Source organism: Bufo gargarizans, chromosome 1, assembly GCF_014858855.1.
Source record: "Bufo gargarizans isolate SCDJY-AF-19 chromosome 1, ASM1485885v1, whole genome shotgun sequence".
Taxonomy (NCBI): Eukaryota; Metazoa; Chordata; class Amphibia; order Anura; family Bufonidae; genus Bufo; species Bufo gargarizans.
Window position 1 is genome coordinate 701118059 of NC_058080.1, and position 17152 is coordinate 701135210.

The following is a 17152-nucleotide window of genomic DNA, read 5'->3' on the forward strand; positions in this document are numbered from 1 at the left end:
AGCCACCACTGCAACAGTCCATTGGCATATATTTAGGCCCAGCACCCAGGGCCGGACTGGCCTACCGGGATACCGGGAAAAATCCCGGTAGGCCGGTAGCCCTGACTGCCGCTGCGGCCGGCCGTGGTGCCGGCGACAAGTTCCCTGACTGCCGCTGCGGCCGGCCATGGTGCCGGCGAGTTGAGTCAGTGCAGCTGCGAGGGAGGCAGGCTCCTTCTCCTCTGCTGCACAGCAGGCCCGCACGGGCGGGCGGCCGGCCTGATCACATTCAACAGGCAGCCGCAGCCCGCAGACAGTAACAAACACAGAGGACACACACACCACTCACCACTTAAGGAGGAGCCAGAGAGGAGGCGGTCGGGGCAGCACAGGACAGGACAGCAGTGCGCCGCACAGTGTGTGAGACGTGACGTCACACGTCATCAGCGCTCCCTGCTGAATGAACTGTGGTGGCACTGTGAGTGTCATGAAACTCATCTTATTAATCATAATTGGGAAATTGGCGCCTCATCTGGGGGAGGTGCTAGGAGGAGTCTGTCTATGTCAAGTAAAGTTCAGCCTGGCGCCCTGGGCAGCAGTCAGAGAGAGAGAGAGAGTGAGACTGACCTGCTGTTAGTGGCAGTGCAGTGTCCAGTTGTCCACTCTTCCAAGTGAAGTGCCACTGCCAAGTAAAGTGCCACTGGCACTGCCACAAATCCATTGCCACCAATCCTGCAGCAGCACCCTAAGAATTTCAGCAGCAGAGGCAGGCTCAGGCTGGCCGCTGGGAAGGCTAAGCCGCTGCCACTCTGCCACCTGCCAGTGCCACTGTCTGTGCCAGTAAAGTAGTGTGGAGGTCGACTGGAGCCTCTGGACTGGAGCCTGGAGGAGGAATCCGCAAAAAAAATAAAAAGTCATAAGGTAAATGGCCGTGGCGGGCCCGTGGGTGAATCAATGATATTGATAGTACCATAGGGGGCGTTTATCAAGTTATTAACCACCTCCCGACCGCCTAACGCGCCGATGCGTCCGGGAGGTGGTTGATTTGTTCCTCCTGGACGCATCGGCGCGTCATCTCGCGATACCCGAGATTTCCTGTGAACGCGCGCGCTCACAGGAACAGAAGGTAAGCGAGTGGATCTCCAGCCTGCCAGCGGCGATCGCTCGCTGGCAGGCTGGAGATGTGATTTTTTTTTAACCCCTAAAAGGTATATTAGACGCTGTTTTGATAACAGCGTCCAATATACCTACTACCTGGTCCTCTGGTGGTCCCTTTTGTTAGGATCGACCACCAGAGGACACAGGTAGGTCAGTAAAGTCGCACCAAACACCACACTACACCCCCCCCCCCCCCCCCCCGTCACTTATTAACCCCTTATGTCATGTTACATGATATTATTTTTTATTATGTACTGTCTCTTTAATGCCTATCTAGTTTGTCTCTTGTGGCATTCCTTAGTTTGCATGCTGCTCAGTCTCCTCCCCCTCTTTGCTGTATCAGCCATTTTAATGCTGTAATTCATCTGACCTGTGTCTATTCTCTATACCTGCATGGAAGAATCGTTCTTTTACCTGTTGTAACTTGCATTCTACGGATCATACGACGAATAAACATCGCCAGATCTTCTTTCATGTGAGTTGGGACTGAGTAAGCTATCTGGAAAGGTGATTTGGGATGAATAATCTCTTCAGGGCAATGAGCTCCATGTGCTACTGAAAACCACATTCATAGCCTTTGCAGCCGATTCAGAATAGTAAAAGAACGATTCTTCCATGCAGGTATAGAGAATAGACACAGGTCAGATGATAGTGAAGTGTAACTGTGTGTATTGCACGAGAATTCTGCATACAACCCCAGCACAGCTTGTTACAGCTCCTCACAGTATACAGACACTCTTCACTGCTACAGTCAAGCCTGTGTACTGCAGGCCATCATGAGTGGAAAGGGCTCAGTGTGTGATGAAACACCACAGCATGCTTCACACAGAGAAAGTCAGGATGAGGACCCAGAGTTCACTGCATCGACCAAACGCTCTGTGAAACCCACTTGGAAGGTTAAAGAGAACTATGAATCCATGAGAACTGAACTAGCAACCAGTTTGAAGCAGATTTGGGATAAAATCCTCACCCACATTGATGTGATTTCATGTCCCAGCCATGAGGTACTGCAACTAGAGGGCGCCATAAAGCATCTCTCTGCTTCATACGAACTGTACCAGACTACAAGCAACAAATATAAAACTATTCTGCAAAGCATCAACACTGAGGAGTCCTTAGAGCAACTTAACAATGCCCAGCTTCTTAATGAGGAAAGAGAAAGCTTTATCCAGCGAACTAAAGCAAAGGCAGAAGCAAAATTAATGCTGCCACGGGACACTGTATCTCACAAATCTGTATCCACCAGACGTTCTAAAGGTTCCTCTAGATCCCGAAGTTCAAAGCACTCAACGCTTAGTGAACAGCTAATGAATGCCCGCGCCGAAGCAGAGGCTATCAAGGTACGGGCCGCATATGCAAAAAAAAGAGCAGATATGGAGACCGAGGTTGCAGTAATGGAAGCCGAGGCAGCGCATCAAAAGGCAGCAATAGAAGCTCAAACGGCACGTCAAAGGGCAGCAATTGAAGCTTTAAAGGAACAGAGCAACTACGAGGCAGCTGCAGCAAAACTAAAGGTTTTGGAACAAGCTATCGGTGCAGATGAAAATGCTAGCGAAAGGGTCAGCGTCAAGGCAGATGTAGCAGATCCTTTTGAACGCACTAAGAACTATGTTCTAAACCACAGCAGTGAACACTCAATTACCTCCACGTTTCACGGCAACGCAAGGACTTCACCACATCATCAGGTAAAAGCCGTTCCAGCCACTTCCTACATGCAAACCCACCCCAGTGCAGCTCCCGACTGTCATGCTGATCCCGCATATGTCACAAAACGGCACACTAAGCCGCAAGCAAGTCGCCAGCCTCCTGCTAACAGTACTGTTCCAGACCTTCACCCAACAATTCAGCTGAATGCCCTTGCTGCACCATATCTTCCCACGTCTCTTTGCAACGATACCATAAACAATGCGATCCACAACAATCAACCAGCAACCTCCTATGTAAAGTCAGAGGCAACCGATACAACAGAGGTAGTAAAGTACTTACTTCGACATGAGCTCGCCAAGTCAGGCCTAGTAAACTTCGACGACCATCCTGAAAATTATAGAAGCTGGAAAGCCGCTTTCAAAACTACATTAGGCGGTATCGGTTTTACTGCCGATCGTGAGCTGGATCTGCTGATCGGGTTGCTTGGCCCACAGTCAACAGAACGTGTCAAGAGCCTCAGGTCAGTTTACATCGACAATCCAACTGCAGGTCTCACCGCAGCATGGGAGCGTCTAGAACAGACTTACGGTAGTCCTGAAGCCATAGAGAATGCATTGCTCAAACGATTGGAAAATTTCCCAAGGATATCTGGTAAGGACAATATAGAGTTCCAGAGACTCAGCGACCTTCTTCTCGAAGTCCAGCTTGCCAAAACTGACCCTAAGCTACCTGGCCTCAGTTACCTGGACACTGCTCGAGGAGTTAACCCTATCATTTGCAAGCTTCCGCATGGCCTACAAGATAAGTGGATCCAAGTTGGGTCATCATACAAACGGGAAAACAAGGTTTCCTTTCCCCCGTTCTCCTACTTCTGCAATTTCGTCAGGAACATTGCTGACACCAAGAACGATCCTAGTTTTGCATTCAACGAGTTCAATACTCCCTCACCTAAAGGTGACAACCTACATACTAGCTACAGGAACCGCAGAGGTCCCGTGTCCGTTAGGAAGACAGACATTATTCCCACTCCCGCCCCAAACAAGAGCGGCAAGATCGAAAACCCAAACCGATTATGTCCCATCCACAAGAAGCCTCATCCCCTCAAAAAATGTATCGGTTTCAGAAAGAAGCCCCTACAAGAACGAAAGGAACTCCTAAAGACTTTTGGGGTATGTTATAGATGCTGTGCTTCCACCGATCACTTTGCCAAGGAATGTAAAACTCCTATCAAGTGCATAGAGTGCGGTTCCGAGGACCATGTGCAAGCACTCCATCCCCTTGAGTCCAATCCTTCACAACATGCAGACCTTCCTCCTGGGCAGAACCACAGCGGGAAGAGTACAGATCACGTACCTAATTCCACCATGGTATTTTCTTCGTGCACTGAAGTCTGTGGGGAAGACCACTGTGACAAATCTTGCGCTAAAATATGCCTAGTGAATATTCATCACAAGGATCAGCCAGAAAAGACTTTAAGGGTGTATGCTATCTTAGACGATCAAAGCAATCGATCGCTTGCACGATCCGAACTGTTCGATCTATTTTGCACAAAAGGAGAGGTTCACCCTTACACCTTAGGCACTTGTAGTGGAACTACAGAGGTTTTTGGAAGAAGGGCTCATGGATTTATTGTGTCCTCCCTAGAAAATAACCTACAATTACCCTTACCTACACTTGTAGAGTGTAACCAGATACCAGCCAACAAAGAAGAAATACCTACACCAGAAGTTGCCTTCTACCACCCTCATCTAAGGTCAATAGCCAGTGAAATCCCACCACTTGACAAAGATGCTAAAATCCTTCTTCTGCTGGGAAGAGATATTCTAAGGATCCACAAGGTACACAGGCAGGTCAGCGGACCTCCAGAGGCCCCATTCGCCCAGTACCTGGACTTAGGCTGGGTCATCATAGGCAACGTCTGTATAGGCAAAATGAAAAGGCCTACTAACATTTCTTCATTCAAGACAAATGTATTGCCAAATGGTCGTAATACTCACTTTGAGCCATGCCCACATCACTACTGGGTGAAGGAGAAGGTAACTAGCTGCAAGTTGCAACATCGCAACACAAACCTTTCCCCCACCTACGATGACAGCTTTGGTTCTACAGTTTTCAATGTAAGCAGTGAAGACGACAAGTTGGCTCCTTCGGCAGAAGACAAAGAATTCCTTAAAGTAATGGACAATGAGTTCTTTCAGGAAGATTCCAATAGCTGGGTAGCACCCCTACCCTTTCGCCTCCCGAGAGAGAAGCTACCAAACAATCTACATCAAGCAGTCAAAAGATTCTCCTCCTTAAAGCGTACCTTAAGCAGGAAGCCAGAGATGGAAAGACATTTTGTGGACTTCATACAGAATATCTTTGACAGGGGTCATGCCGAACCCGCACCCCCATTGAAAGAAGGAGAAGAATGCTGGTACCTCCCTTCCTTCGGTGTGTATCACCCACGAAAGCCAGACCAAATCAGAGTTGTCTTTGACTCCAGTGCCCAACATGAAGGCTTCTCACTTAACGACATGCTCCTCACAGGGCCTAACTTGAACAACAACCTCATTGGAGTCCTAATTCACTTTCGTCAAGAACCTGTAGCGGTGATGGCCGACATTCAACAAATGTTCCACTGCTTCATCGTCAAGGAAGATAACAGGAATTACCTCAGGTTTCTATGGCACAAGGACAACGACATCAACAAAGAGGTAATTGATTACCGAATGAGGGTACATGTCTTTGGGAACAGCCCTTCCCCAGCTGTAGCAATCTATGGACTAAAAAAGACAGCTCAGCTTGGAGAAGCTGAGTATGGATCCGATGCTCGTCAATTTGTTGAAAGGAACTTTTACGTAGATGACGGGCTCAAATCCTTTCCTACTGCTAAAGAAGCAATTAATCTTCTTACCAGAACAAAAGAGATGCTAGCTGTAGCAAACTTGAGACTTCACAAAATTATATCTAACAGCCAAGAGCTAATGAATGCATTTCACCCTGAGGACTATGCTGCCAGTGTGAAAGACCTTGACCTTGGGTCAGACGCACCCCCTATGCAGAGAAGTCTAGGTCTGCTGTGGAACATCAAAGTAGACACATTCGCCTTCCAGGTGTCAACCTGTGACAAACCCTTCACCAAGAGAGGAGTCTTGTCCGTAGTGAACAGCATCTACGACCCACTGGGATTTATAGCCCCAGTCACCATCCAAGGTAAGATGTTATTAAGACAGCTTACTACTGATAACATAGATTGGGACACTCCGTTACCTATTGAGAAACAACGAAGATGGGAGAAATGGAGAGGTTCTCTGAAGACATTAGAACAGTTCCAAATTCCACGTTGCTATGCCCCAGTCTCCATCTCAGCCGCTGTCCAGAGGGAAATCCATATTTTCTCTGATGCATCAGTTGAAGCTATAGCTGCAGTGGCCTATTTGAAGACCTCAGGAGTTAATGGAGACATACACTGCAACTTTGTTCTAGGCAAGACAAAGCTAACACCAAAACCCGCACATACCATACCCAGACTTGAACTTTGTGCAGCTGTGCTAGCAGTGGAAATAGCTGAAGTCATAAAGAGTGAAATGGACATTAACATTGATTCCTTCACATTTTACACAGACAGCAAGATAGTGCTTGGTTACATTTACAACCAAACTAAACAATTTTACGTGTACGTCAGCAATAGAGTAGAACGTATCAGAAGGTTCTCCTTGCCAAAGCAATGGCATCATATTCCCACTGACCTTAATCCTGCCGATTGTGGGACAAGAGCTATATCTCCAGTAGCTCTCCTCGACTGCTTGTGGCTGTCGCCTCCAAGATTTCTTTCTGAAAACTCCTACTCAATTCCCACGGACACTACCTATGAACTGGTACATCCTGACGATGATAAAGAAATCAGGTCTATGTACACCACACTGTGTACCTCTGCGAGTTCAGAACAAAAACTAAAGTCGCATCGTTTTGAACGTTTCTCAACCTGGTCATCAGCTGTTAGGACCGTTGCTTATTTGATACACATTGCCCATTGTTTTAAATGGAGCTCAACTTCAGAATGTCATGGCTGGCATATCTGTACCAACCTCCCTACTGCAACGGAAATTGAAAAGGCGGAAAGGGTAATCATTCGCTGTGTACAACAAGAAGTGTACAGGGAAGAGTTGCACAGATTCAAAGGTGGAATACCTCTATCAAAGGGTAGTTCACTATTTAATCTGAACCCTGTAGTCGATGACAATCAGTTGCTACGAGTTGGAGGCCGAATAGAGAAATCTGACCTGTGCAGCAAGGAACAAAACCCCGTCATCATACCAGGTCAGCACCACATTGCCACTCTTCTAATACGGCACCATCACGAACTAATACAGCACCAAGGCCGACAATTTACAGAAGGTGCTATCAGGTCAGCTGGCTTGTGGATTGTTGGAATGAAGAGATGTGTTTCTTCCCTGCTTTTTAAATGCGTCAAGTGTCGCAAGTTAAGAGGTAGACACCAACTACAACAAATGGCAAGCCTGCCATTTGATCGCCTGAGTACAGACCCACCTTTCACCTACGTTGGAGTTGATGTATTTGGTCCATGGACTGTGGTAACTCGTAGGACTCGCGGTGGAGCAGCCAATAGCAAGAGGTGGGCCGTGTTGTTTACCTGTCTCAGCGTACGAGCTGTACATATCGAGGTGATCGAGTCAATGGATTCGTCTTGTTTCATCAACGCTTTACGAAGATTCTTCTCCATCCGAGGACCTGTCAAACAACTAAGATCCGACTGTGGTACCAACTTCGTTGGAGCCTGTAAAGAACTTCAACTAGACAATTTCTTAGCAAACAATGGATGTACTTGGCTGTTTAATTCACCACATTCTTCGCATATGGGAGGATCCTGGGAGCGAATGATTGGAATCGCTCGAAGAATTCTCGATTCCATGTTGCAGGACCACAAGTCTTCACTATTGACTCACGAGACTTTGAGTACCTTTCTCTCAGAAGTATCCGCCATCATTAATGCAAGGCCTCTAGTACCAGTATCTTCCGATCCTGATGCTCCAATGATCCTTACCCCAGCCACACTCCTTACTCATAAGGTTGGAACTACCGTGATATCTTCTGCCGAGATTGACCCGAAGGATATCTATAGGCGTCAATGGAAACGGGTGCAACACCTAGCCAATGTGTTTTGGCACCGCTGGAGAATGGAGTACCTGCATACCCTTCAAAGCCGTTCCAAATGGCAAACACCCAAGCCTAACCTCAAAGTAGGAGACCTTGTTCTTCTGAAAGATAGAGAAGTCTGTCGCAATGAGTGGCCTATGGGTCTTGTAACAGGCGTAATGCCCAGCGATGACGGAAAGGTTCGAAAGGTTGAAGTTAAGATAACTAAAGGAGGTTCTGCTCGGACTTTCTCACGACCAATCACGGAATTGGTGCTTCTTCTCCCAAGTGAGTGACTTAGGCAGGAGTACCGGCTATACCTGTTATGGCGGGGAGAATATCACTATTGACTGTGCTACTGTTGAAGTCCCACCATTACAAACGATAGACCGCAGGACTCAAGCCATCTGTTTTTTTGGACGTCATGTTTCATTGTTCATTTACTGCATACCTTCTTGTGTTTGCGGGTATCTCGTATCTATGGTTTACACACCAGTTTTACCTTTAACGTTTCTTCCCCTACAGGTTCAAGTTGGACTTATCTTTATATATGTAATAGACTTTGAAATCTAAAGATTTCAGGCGGGGAGTGTCATGTTACATGATATTATTTTTTATTATGTACTGTCTCTTTAATGCCTATCTAGTTTGTCTCTTGTGGCATTCCTTAGTTTGCATGCTGCTCAGTCTCCTCCCCCTCTTTGCTGTATCAGCCATTTTAATGCTGTAATTCATCTGACCTGTGTCTATTCTCTATACCTGCATGGAAGAATCGTTCTTTTACCTGTTGTAACTTGCATTCTACGGATCATACGACGAATAAACATCGCCAGATCTTCTTTCATGTGAGTTGGGACTGAGTAAGCTATCTGGAAAGGTGATTTGGGATGAATAATCTCTTCAGGGCAATGAGCTCCATGTGCTACTGAAAACCACATTCATAGCCTTTGCAGCCGATTCAGAATACCTTATAAACCCCTGATCACCCCATATAAACTCCCTGATCACCCCCCTGTCATTGATCACCCCCCTGTCAGGCTCCGTTCAGACGTCCGTATGATTTTTACGGATCCACAGATACATGGATCGGATCCGGAAAACACATATGGACGTCTGAATGGAGCCTTACAGGGGGGTGATCAATGACAGGCAGGTGATCACCCATATAGATTCCCTGATCACCCCCTGTCATTGATCACCCCCCTGTCATTGATCACCCCCCTGTAAGGCTCCATTCAGACGTCCGTATGATTTTTACGGATACATGAATTGGATCCGCAAAACACATGCGGACGTCTGAATGGAGCCTTACAGGGGGGTGATCATCCCATATACACTCCCTGATCACCCCCTGTCATTGATCACCCCCCTGTAAGGCTCCATTCAGACGTCCGCATGTGTTTTGCGGATCCGATCCATGGATCCGTAAAAATCATGCGGACGTCTGAATGGAGCCTTACAGGGGGGTGATCAATGACAAGGGGGTGATCAGGGAGTGTATATGGGTGATCACCCTCCTGTCATTGATCACCCCCCTGTAAGGCTCCATTCAGACATTTTTTTGGCCCAAGTTAGCGGAAATATATATTTTTTTGGTTTGTTTTTTCTTACAAAGTCTCATATTCCACTAACTTGTGTCAAAAAGTAAAATCTCACATGAACTCACCGTACCCCTCACGGAATCCAAATGCGTAAACATTTTTAGACATTTATATTCCAGACTTCTTCTCACGCTTTAGGGCCCTAAAAAGCCAGGGCAGTATAAATACCCCACATGTGACCCCATTTCGGAAAGAAGACACCCCAAGGTATTCGCTGAGGGGCATATTGAGTCCATGAAAGATTGAAATTTTTGTCCTAAGTTAGCGGAAAGTGAGACTTTGTGAGAAAAAAACAAAAAAAAAATCAATATTCGCTAACTTATGCAAAAAAAATAAAAAATTCTATGAACTCGCCAGGCCCCTCATTGAATACCTTGGGGTGTCTTCTTTCCAAAGTGGGGTCACATGTGGGGTATTTATACTGCCCTGGCTTTTTAGGGGCCCGAAAGTGTGAAAGTCTGGGATCCAAATGTCTAAAAATGCCCTCCTAAAAGGAATTTGGGCACCTTTGCGCATCTAGGCTGCAAAAAAGTGTGACACATCTGGTATCGCCGTACTCAGGAGAAGTTGGGGAATGTGTTTTGGGGTGTCATTTTACATATACCCATGCTGGGTGAGAAAAATATCTTGGTCAAATGCCAACTTTGTATAAAAAAATGGGAAAAGTTGTCTTTTGCCAAGATATTTCTCTCACCCAGCATGGTTATATGTAAAATGACACCCCAAAACACATTCCCCAACTTCTCCTGAGTACGGCGATACCAGATGTGTGACACTTTTTTGATGCCAAGGTGGGCAAAGGGGCACATATTCCAAAGTGCACCTTTCGGATTTCACCGGCCATTTTTTACACATTTTGATTGCAAAGTACTTCTCACACATATGGGCCCCTAAATTGCCAGGGCAGTATAACTACGCCACAAGTGACCCCATTTTGGAAAGAAGACACCCCAAGGTATTCCGTGAGGGGCATGGCGAGTTCCTAGAATTTTTTATTTTTTATTGCAAGTTAGTGGAATATGAGACTTTGTAAGAAAAAAATAAAATAAAATAAAAATCATCATTTTCCGCTAACTTGTGACAAAAAATAAAAAGTTCTATGAACTCACTATGCCCATCAGCGAATACCTTAGGGTGTCTACTTTCCGAAATGGGGTCATTTGTGAGGTTTTTCTACTGTCTGGGCATTGTAGAACCTCAGGAATCATGACAGGTGCTCAGAAAGTCAGAGCTGCTTCAAAATGCGGAAATTCACATTTTTGTACCATAGTTTGTAAACGCTATAACTTTTACCCAAACTATTTTTTTTTGCCCAAACATTTTTTTTTATCAAAGACATGTAGAACTATAAATTTAGCGAAAAATGTATATATGGATGTCGTTTTTTTTGCAAAATGTTACAGCTGAAAGTGAAAAATGTCATTTTTTTGCAAAAAAATCGTTACATTTTGATTAATAACAAAAAAAGTAAAAATGTCAGCAGCAATAAAATACCACCAAATGAAAGCTCCATTAGTGAGAAGAAAAGGAGGTAAAATTCATTTGGGTGGTAAGTTGCATGACCGAGCGATAAACGGTGAAAGGAGTGTAGTGCCGAAGTGTAAAAAGTGCTCTGGTCATGAAGGGGGTTTCACCTAGCGGGGCTGAAGTGGTTAAAAACATACGTATTACCTATCCACAGGATAGGGGATAATAAGTATTTGATCACAGGGGGTCGACATGCAGAATGAGGCCGAGCTCACCCTTCCCCCATCTTCCAAGTTGTATTTGTCTTGGCAGTGACGGTTGCTAAGCGAATCGCCAGCTATAGCGAACAGCGCTGAGTGGTCCACACTGTCTGCCAAGACAAATACGGGCCCCATTCTGGAGATCGCTGGGGCCCAGGGGAGTCCCTCCCATCCTGTGGATAGGGGATACATTTTTAATTACTGGATAACCCCTTTAAAGTCATACAAGTCTGTCATACGCCATTTATTAAAATTTTCCTCCTCTGTGTCCCCATATACCGTATTTTTCGCCGTATAAGACGCACTCCCCCCCCCCCCCCCAAAAGTGGGGGGAAAATAGCAGTGCGTCTTATACGGCGAATGCTGCTGATTTTGCCGAGTTTTCAATGATACACCCGCCACGATGCCGCGCGGCAGGTGTATCAGCTGTGAGGGAGGAGGGGCTGGGGGCTGCCATCTGGCTTTATAATGACAGCGGGGCCCGTCCAGTGACTGTATTCTACTACACGGGCCCCCAGCTCACTGTATAATCGTATCTCTAATAGTAAATTGTTATGCATATAAACGCATAATTAGCGCTGTGTATTACTTACAACTACAAGCGATCGCCGCTCGGTAGGTAGCAGAGAGGAGGGAGAAGGCAGGCCGGGAGGACAGGCGCTGGCAGCGTTAGTCATGCGCCTGCGCCGCCCACTTTATGAATGAAGCAGGCGGCGTGGGCGCATGATGTATGACTAACGCTGCCAGCGCCTGTCCTGCCGGCCTGCCTTCTCCCTCCTCTCTGCACTGAGCGGCGATCGCTTGTAGTTGTAAGTAATACACTGCGCTCATTATGCGATTATGTACATAACAATTTACTATTAGAGATACGATTATACAGTGAGCGGGGCCCGTATAGTAGAATACAGTCACTGCACGGGCCCTGCTGTCATTATAAAACCAGATGCGACCCCCAGCCCGTGCATTGAGGGTCATTCACTACAGGGACACTTATGGAGGGGATCTGTGGATGACACATAGCATAAGATGCTGTATATGTGTCATCCACAGATCCCCCCATAACTGTCATACACAGATCCTCATAACAGTGCCATCCAGAGAGCCCAATAAGAGCCACCCACAGATCCCCCATAAGTGTCACCCACAGATCCCCCATAAGTGTCACCCACAGATCCCCCATAAGTGTCACCCACAGATCCCCCATAAGTGTCACCCACAGATCCCCCATAAGTGTCACACACAGATCCCCCATAAGTGTCACCCACAGATCCCCCATGAGTGTCACCGACAGATCCCCCATAACAGTGTGTCACCCACAGATCCCCCATAACAGTGCGTCACCCACAGATCCCCCATAACAGTGCGTCACCCACAGATCCCCCATGAGTGTCACCGACAGATCCCCCATAACAGTGTGTCACCGACAGATCCCCCATAACAGTGTGTCACCCACAGATCCCCCATAACAGTGCGTCACCCACAGATCCCCCATAACAGTGCGTCACCCACAGATCCCCCATAACAGTGCGTCACCCACAGATCCCCCATAACAGTGCCATCCACAGATCCCCCCATAACAGTGCGTCATCCACAGATCCCCCCCATAACAGTGCCATCCACAGACCACAATTAGTTCAAAACCCACCAAAAGCACACCTTTTGGTTCAAAATATTTTTTTTCTTATTTTCCTCCTCAAAAACCTAGGTGCGTCTTATAGGGCGAAAAATACGGTAGTACATACAGCCCCCCCATGTGCCCCCATATAGTACAGTACCCTGTGCCCAAAAATACAGTACAGACCCCCCTCTGTCCCCCCAGATAGTACAGACTCCCCCTTTGTGCCCCCATATAGTACAGGCCCCCCTCTATGCCACCAAATAGTAAAGACCCCCCCCCCTCTATGCCGCTATATAGTACAGGCACCCCCACTCTGTCCCTCCATATAGTACAGGCCCCACGCCTCTGCCGCCATATAGTACAAGCTCCCCCCTCTATGTCACCATACCCCTCTATGTCGCCATACAGTACAAGGTCCCCCATCTGTGCTGTCATATAGTACAGACTCCCCTTCTCTGTGTCGCCATGTATATTGGGAGTTTGTAAAGAGGTGGGGATGGTGCTGGAATGAGAAGCCTAAAATATTTGTCTTGCAGATTCTGCGGAGGCCAGAAAAAGAGACTGATTCCAATCAAAGAAGACGTAACCTTTGATTCACCCTGAGAAGTCGCTCTGTGAGTCGATAATTTTAAATATGAACTTTTAATCACTTATGGTTTGCAGAATCTGTGTAGTGCTAGTATTTTCCAGTATATGGTCATATTGGTCTTTGTTTAGTGGATTTTATTTAGTTACAGTGTGGTGTTAGTATCCAGTCACTATGCGGGGGTAATTGTAGTGGTCCTAGTGCTCCGGTATACCTTGTACACTGGTATTATTGAAAATAATGGTCAGTGTACAGGATTTGGTCAGTAACAGTATGATGATAATATTTCTTCTTGTATACTGGTATTAGTGGTAACATTGGTTTCAGTATACAGGATTTGGTCAGTAACAGTATAATGGTGATAATATTTCTTCTTGTATACTGGTATTAGTGGTAACATTGGTCTCAGTATACAGGATTTGGTCAGTAACAGTATATTGGTGATATGTATGTGTAGAAATTTGTCTTAACATACGTTAACACTTTTAGTGCTGTTGGGGGGTTAATCAGACACTGAAGCATGTCTACTAGTGACTCGTGACTTTTTGTAGTCTTGGTAATACTCTATATGACGGACCCCCGTACTCAGGATGAGTATGTCCGCCGCTGTCTTCTTCCTTGCTGATGAGATATTGGAACCCACTGATCTGTAGCTCCCAGTTTTCCCAGTCACTGGTTGGGACTCTGGTTTATTGAGAAACTGCACAAACTTTTATACAGCAAGTGATGAGATCAGATTATAATCCCATCACATCTACAGATCGGTCTGCTCAACACCACAGGGCTTCCCCTCGTAACGAGCTGGCCAGAATGTCATTGTTCTAAGCTCCCTCAGAGAACAATGGGAGATAATGAGGGACGGTGCTGATAGTCTTTTCATATCCATGTTATACAGCATAACGCACTCAAACACAACTCGATACCAATACACATTTAACTTATAAACTCATCACCATGTCGTCACACTCTACATCAGTATTCCCCAACTTGTGGCTCTCTGGCTTTTGCAAAACTACAACTCTCTTTTAGGGCATGATAGGAGTTGTAGTTTTGTAATTTATTGTCATATATGGAAAAGACATTTGTAAAGGGGTGAAGTTAATAAAGATAGCCACGACCTAGGGGGACCCCAAGAAATAATTTTGCATGACCCTAGGATCAGCCTGTGTTTGGCCACTCAAAGCCAAAAACTCCTGGGCCGGTCTGCAAGCCTATAATATTCTTGTGGGTCAGCCAGGCCATACCCTGCAGTCAGTCAGTATGAGTAGAAACCTGGCATTTGATTTGCCAGTCTTCTGTAAAATAATTATGCACAGGTTAGTGCCCTGAGGTCAAAGGGCACAGCTGTACCATACATGACAGAAGCTGGTAAATCAAATACCAGGCTTCTACTATATAAGCTCCTATCACTACAGCCTGCCAGGGAAGCCTGACATTTGATTTGCCCAACTTCCGTCATGTTGCAGACTTGTCGCTGTGCCCTTTGAGTCAAAGGACGCCCACAACATCAAGTTTGTAACAGTATGGAAGCCCGGTAAATGAAATGTCAGGCTTCTCTGTCCCCTAGCATGATGCTGAGTTCATACATACTTTTGTTTAAGCAACTATCTCTTTTTTAGTGAATCTCATATTGCTATGGATAAGACAGGCGAAGGAAAAAGGAAACAGAAAGGAGGTGCAGAAAAAGAACGTGAAAAAAAAAAAGACTTTTAGAACAAGATGCAAGCCAATGTCAAAAAGTTAGTAGCTTGTTCAAGATAGTGGCAAAAAAGCAGGATCTACCTGCATCTCCACATGAAGACAGCGATGCTAGCTGCAGCACAGCAATGCATAGTACTGTGCAAAGCAGTGTAAGTGAAGATATTAATGCTGATGAAGGAGAACATAGTCACCACTGTATTGGAGCTGCTATTGCGCTAGAAACTGATGAAGAACTTGAAGAAGTAATTGCTAGAAAATCATTAGGAGGGGAAGAAATTCCAGAAGTAGTTCCCAGTAAGGAGAGTGCGCCTGACACAGTTGATGACAAAATGTGGTTTATCAGACCAAAATCAGAAAATGTGGATACCTTCTTATCGTTTCATCCATGTCAACCAGATGTACTTCCTTTCACCTCAAAAAAGTTGTATCAGAGGAGAGATGGACAGAAGTGTTACTGGTTGACATATTACCATGGATATGGTGCTTTCTTCTGCACGGTGTGTCTTGCTTTCAGTAGAAAGACAGACAGCAGTGCTTTTGTTGATGGTTGCATTGATGAAAAGCACATGTATCAGAGAATTGAAGAGCACCAAAGAAGCAACCTCCACAATAATAGCGCTGAATATTTATTAATGAGATCAAAGAATATGGACATATCCAGTCGTTTCTTTGAGAAACAAACAACAGCCAGAAAAGAGGAAGTAAAGCGAAAACGTGCCATCCTTGAAAGAGTGATTGAAACCATCAAGCTGATTGGGAAAAGAGGCCTAAGCTATCGTGCAACAACTGAAGCAGCATATACTTTAGATGATGAAAAGTTGGACCATGGAAATTTCTTAGAGATTTTGCTACTCCTAAGCAAGTTTGATCCCTTGCTAAAAAATCATCTTGATGTAGTCATCAAAAAAAGTAAAAAGCAGCATGAAAGTGCAACGAGTAGCAAAGGCCGTGGCGGATTTGTTACACTCATTTCAAAAACTACAGTGAACAATATCATCAGTGTAATTTCAGCACTTTTGAAAAAAGGTATTGCCCAAGAGATCAGAGACGCCGGCATGTTCTCAATACAGCTGGATACAACTCAGGACATAAATGTCTCAGACCAGTGTTCAATAATAATTCGGTATGTCACAGATGTGGTCCATGAACGTCTGGTCGCTGTGGTGACTTGCACATCCACTACAGGGCAGGCTTTGTGTGAAATGGTCAGCAATGTATTGGAATCCTTGGATATTGATATTACCAACTGTGTTGGGAACTCAACAGATGGAGCTTCTAATATGCAGGGTCAGTACAATGGGTTCAGCACATGGCTGAGTAAGAAAGCACCTGGCCAGATCCATGTGTGGTGCTATGCACATGTACTAAATCTGGTGATGATGGATGTCACAAAGATATCTGTTCAGGCAATATCATTGTTTGGTTTGTTAAATTCATGTGCTGTCTTTCTCCGCGAATCCTATCTCAGGATGAATGTATGGCGGGAAAAGTGTCATGAAGAATGATTTCGATCGCTTTCTGTGATAGGAGAAACAAGATGGTGGTCCAGAGATGCAGTACTTAAAAAAGTGTTTGGTTCCTTTAATGATCCAAGTCAAGCCTTGTATGTTGATTTGATCCAGACCATGACAGAGATATCACATTCTGATCGGTTTAATGCTGACATAAGATACAAGGCTGGAACTTACTTGGACTCCCTTAAGAAATTCAACATAGTTGTAACAGCACAGCTGTACTTATTCATTTTCCAAAATACCACACAGGGTATGGATGTACTGCAGGCATACCGGATGGTGACAGAAACCGTCGATATGTTAAAAAAACATGATCGTGATTTTAAAATGATTAAAGATGCTGCAAAGAAGTTTGCAGTCTGGGCTAACAACAGGTTGGATACAACTGACTGCAAAGTTGAGATTGAGGAAGACTTTCCACCACTGCGAAGGATACAACGGAAGAAAAGAATGGCTGGTGAGCTTGCAGTAGATGAACCAAT

General features: G+C 45.5%; 1 protein-coding gene across 6 annotated transcripts in view; it reads left to right on the top strand.

The window, feature by feature from the left end:
- The first annotated feature begins 1834 nt into the window (after positions 1-1834).
- LOC122924807 overlaps positions 1835-17152 on the top strand; it is an 83019-nt gene continuing 67701 nt past the window's right edge. For all 6 annotated transcript variants that reach the window (XM_044276252.1, XM_044276254.1, XM_044276249.1 and 3 more), the window contains exons 1-2: positions 1835-8768; positions 13406-13483. In XM_044276252.1, coding sequence (XP_044132187.1) covers positions 1914-8219 — 6306 coding nt within the window. In that variant the 5' untranslated portion in view covers positions 1835-1913 and the 3' untranslated portion in view covers positions 8220-8768; positions 13406-13483. The remainder of the gene's footprint in view (positions 8769-13405; positions 13484-17152) is intronic.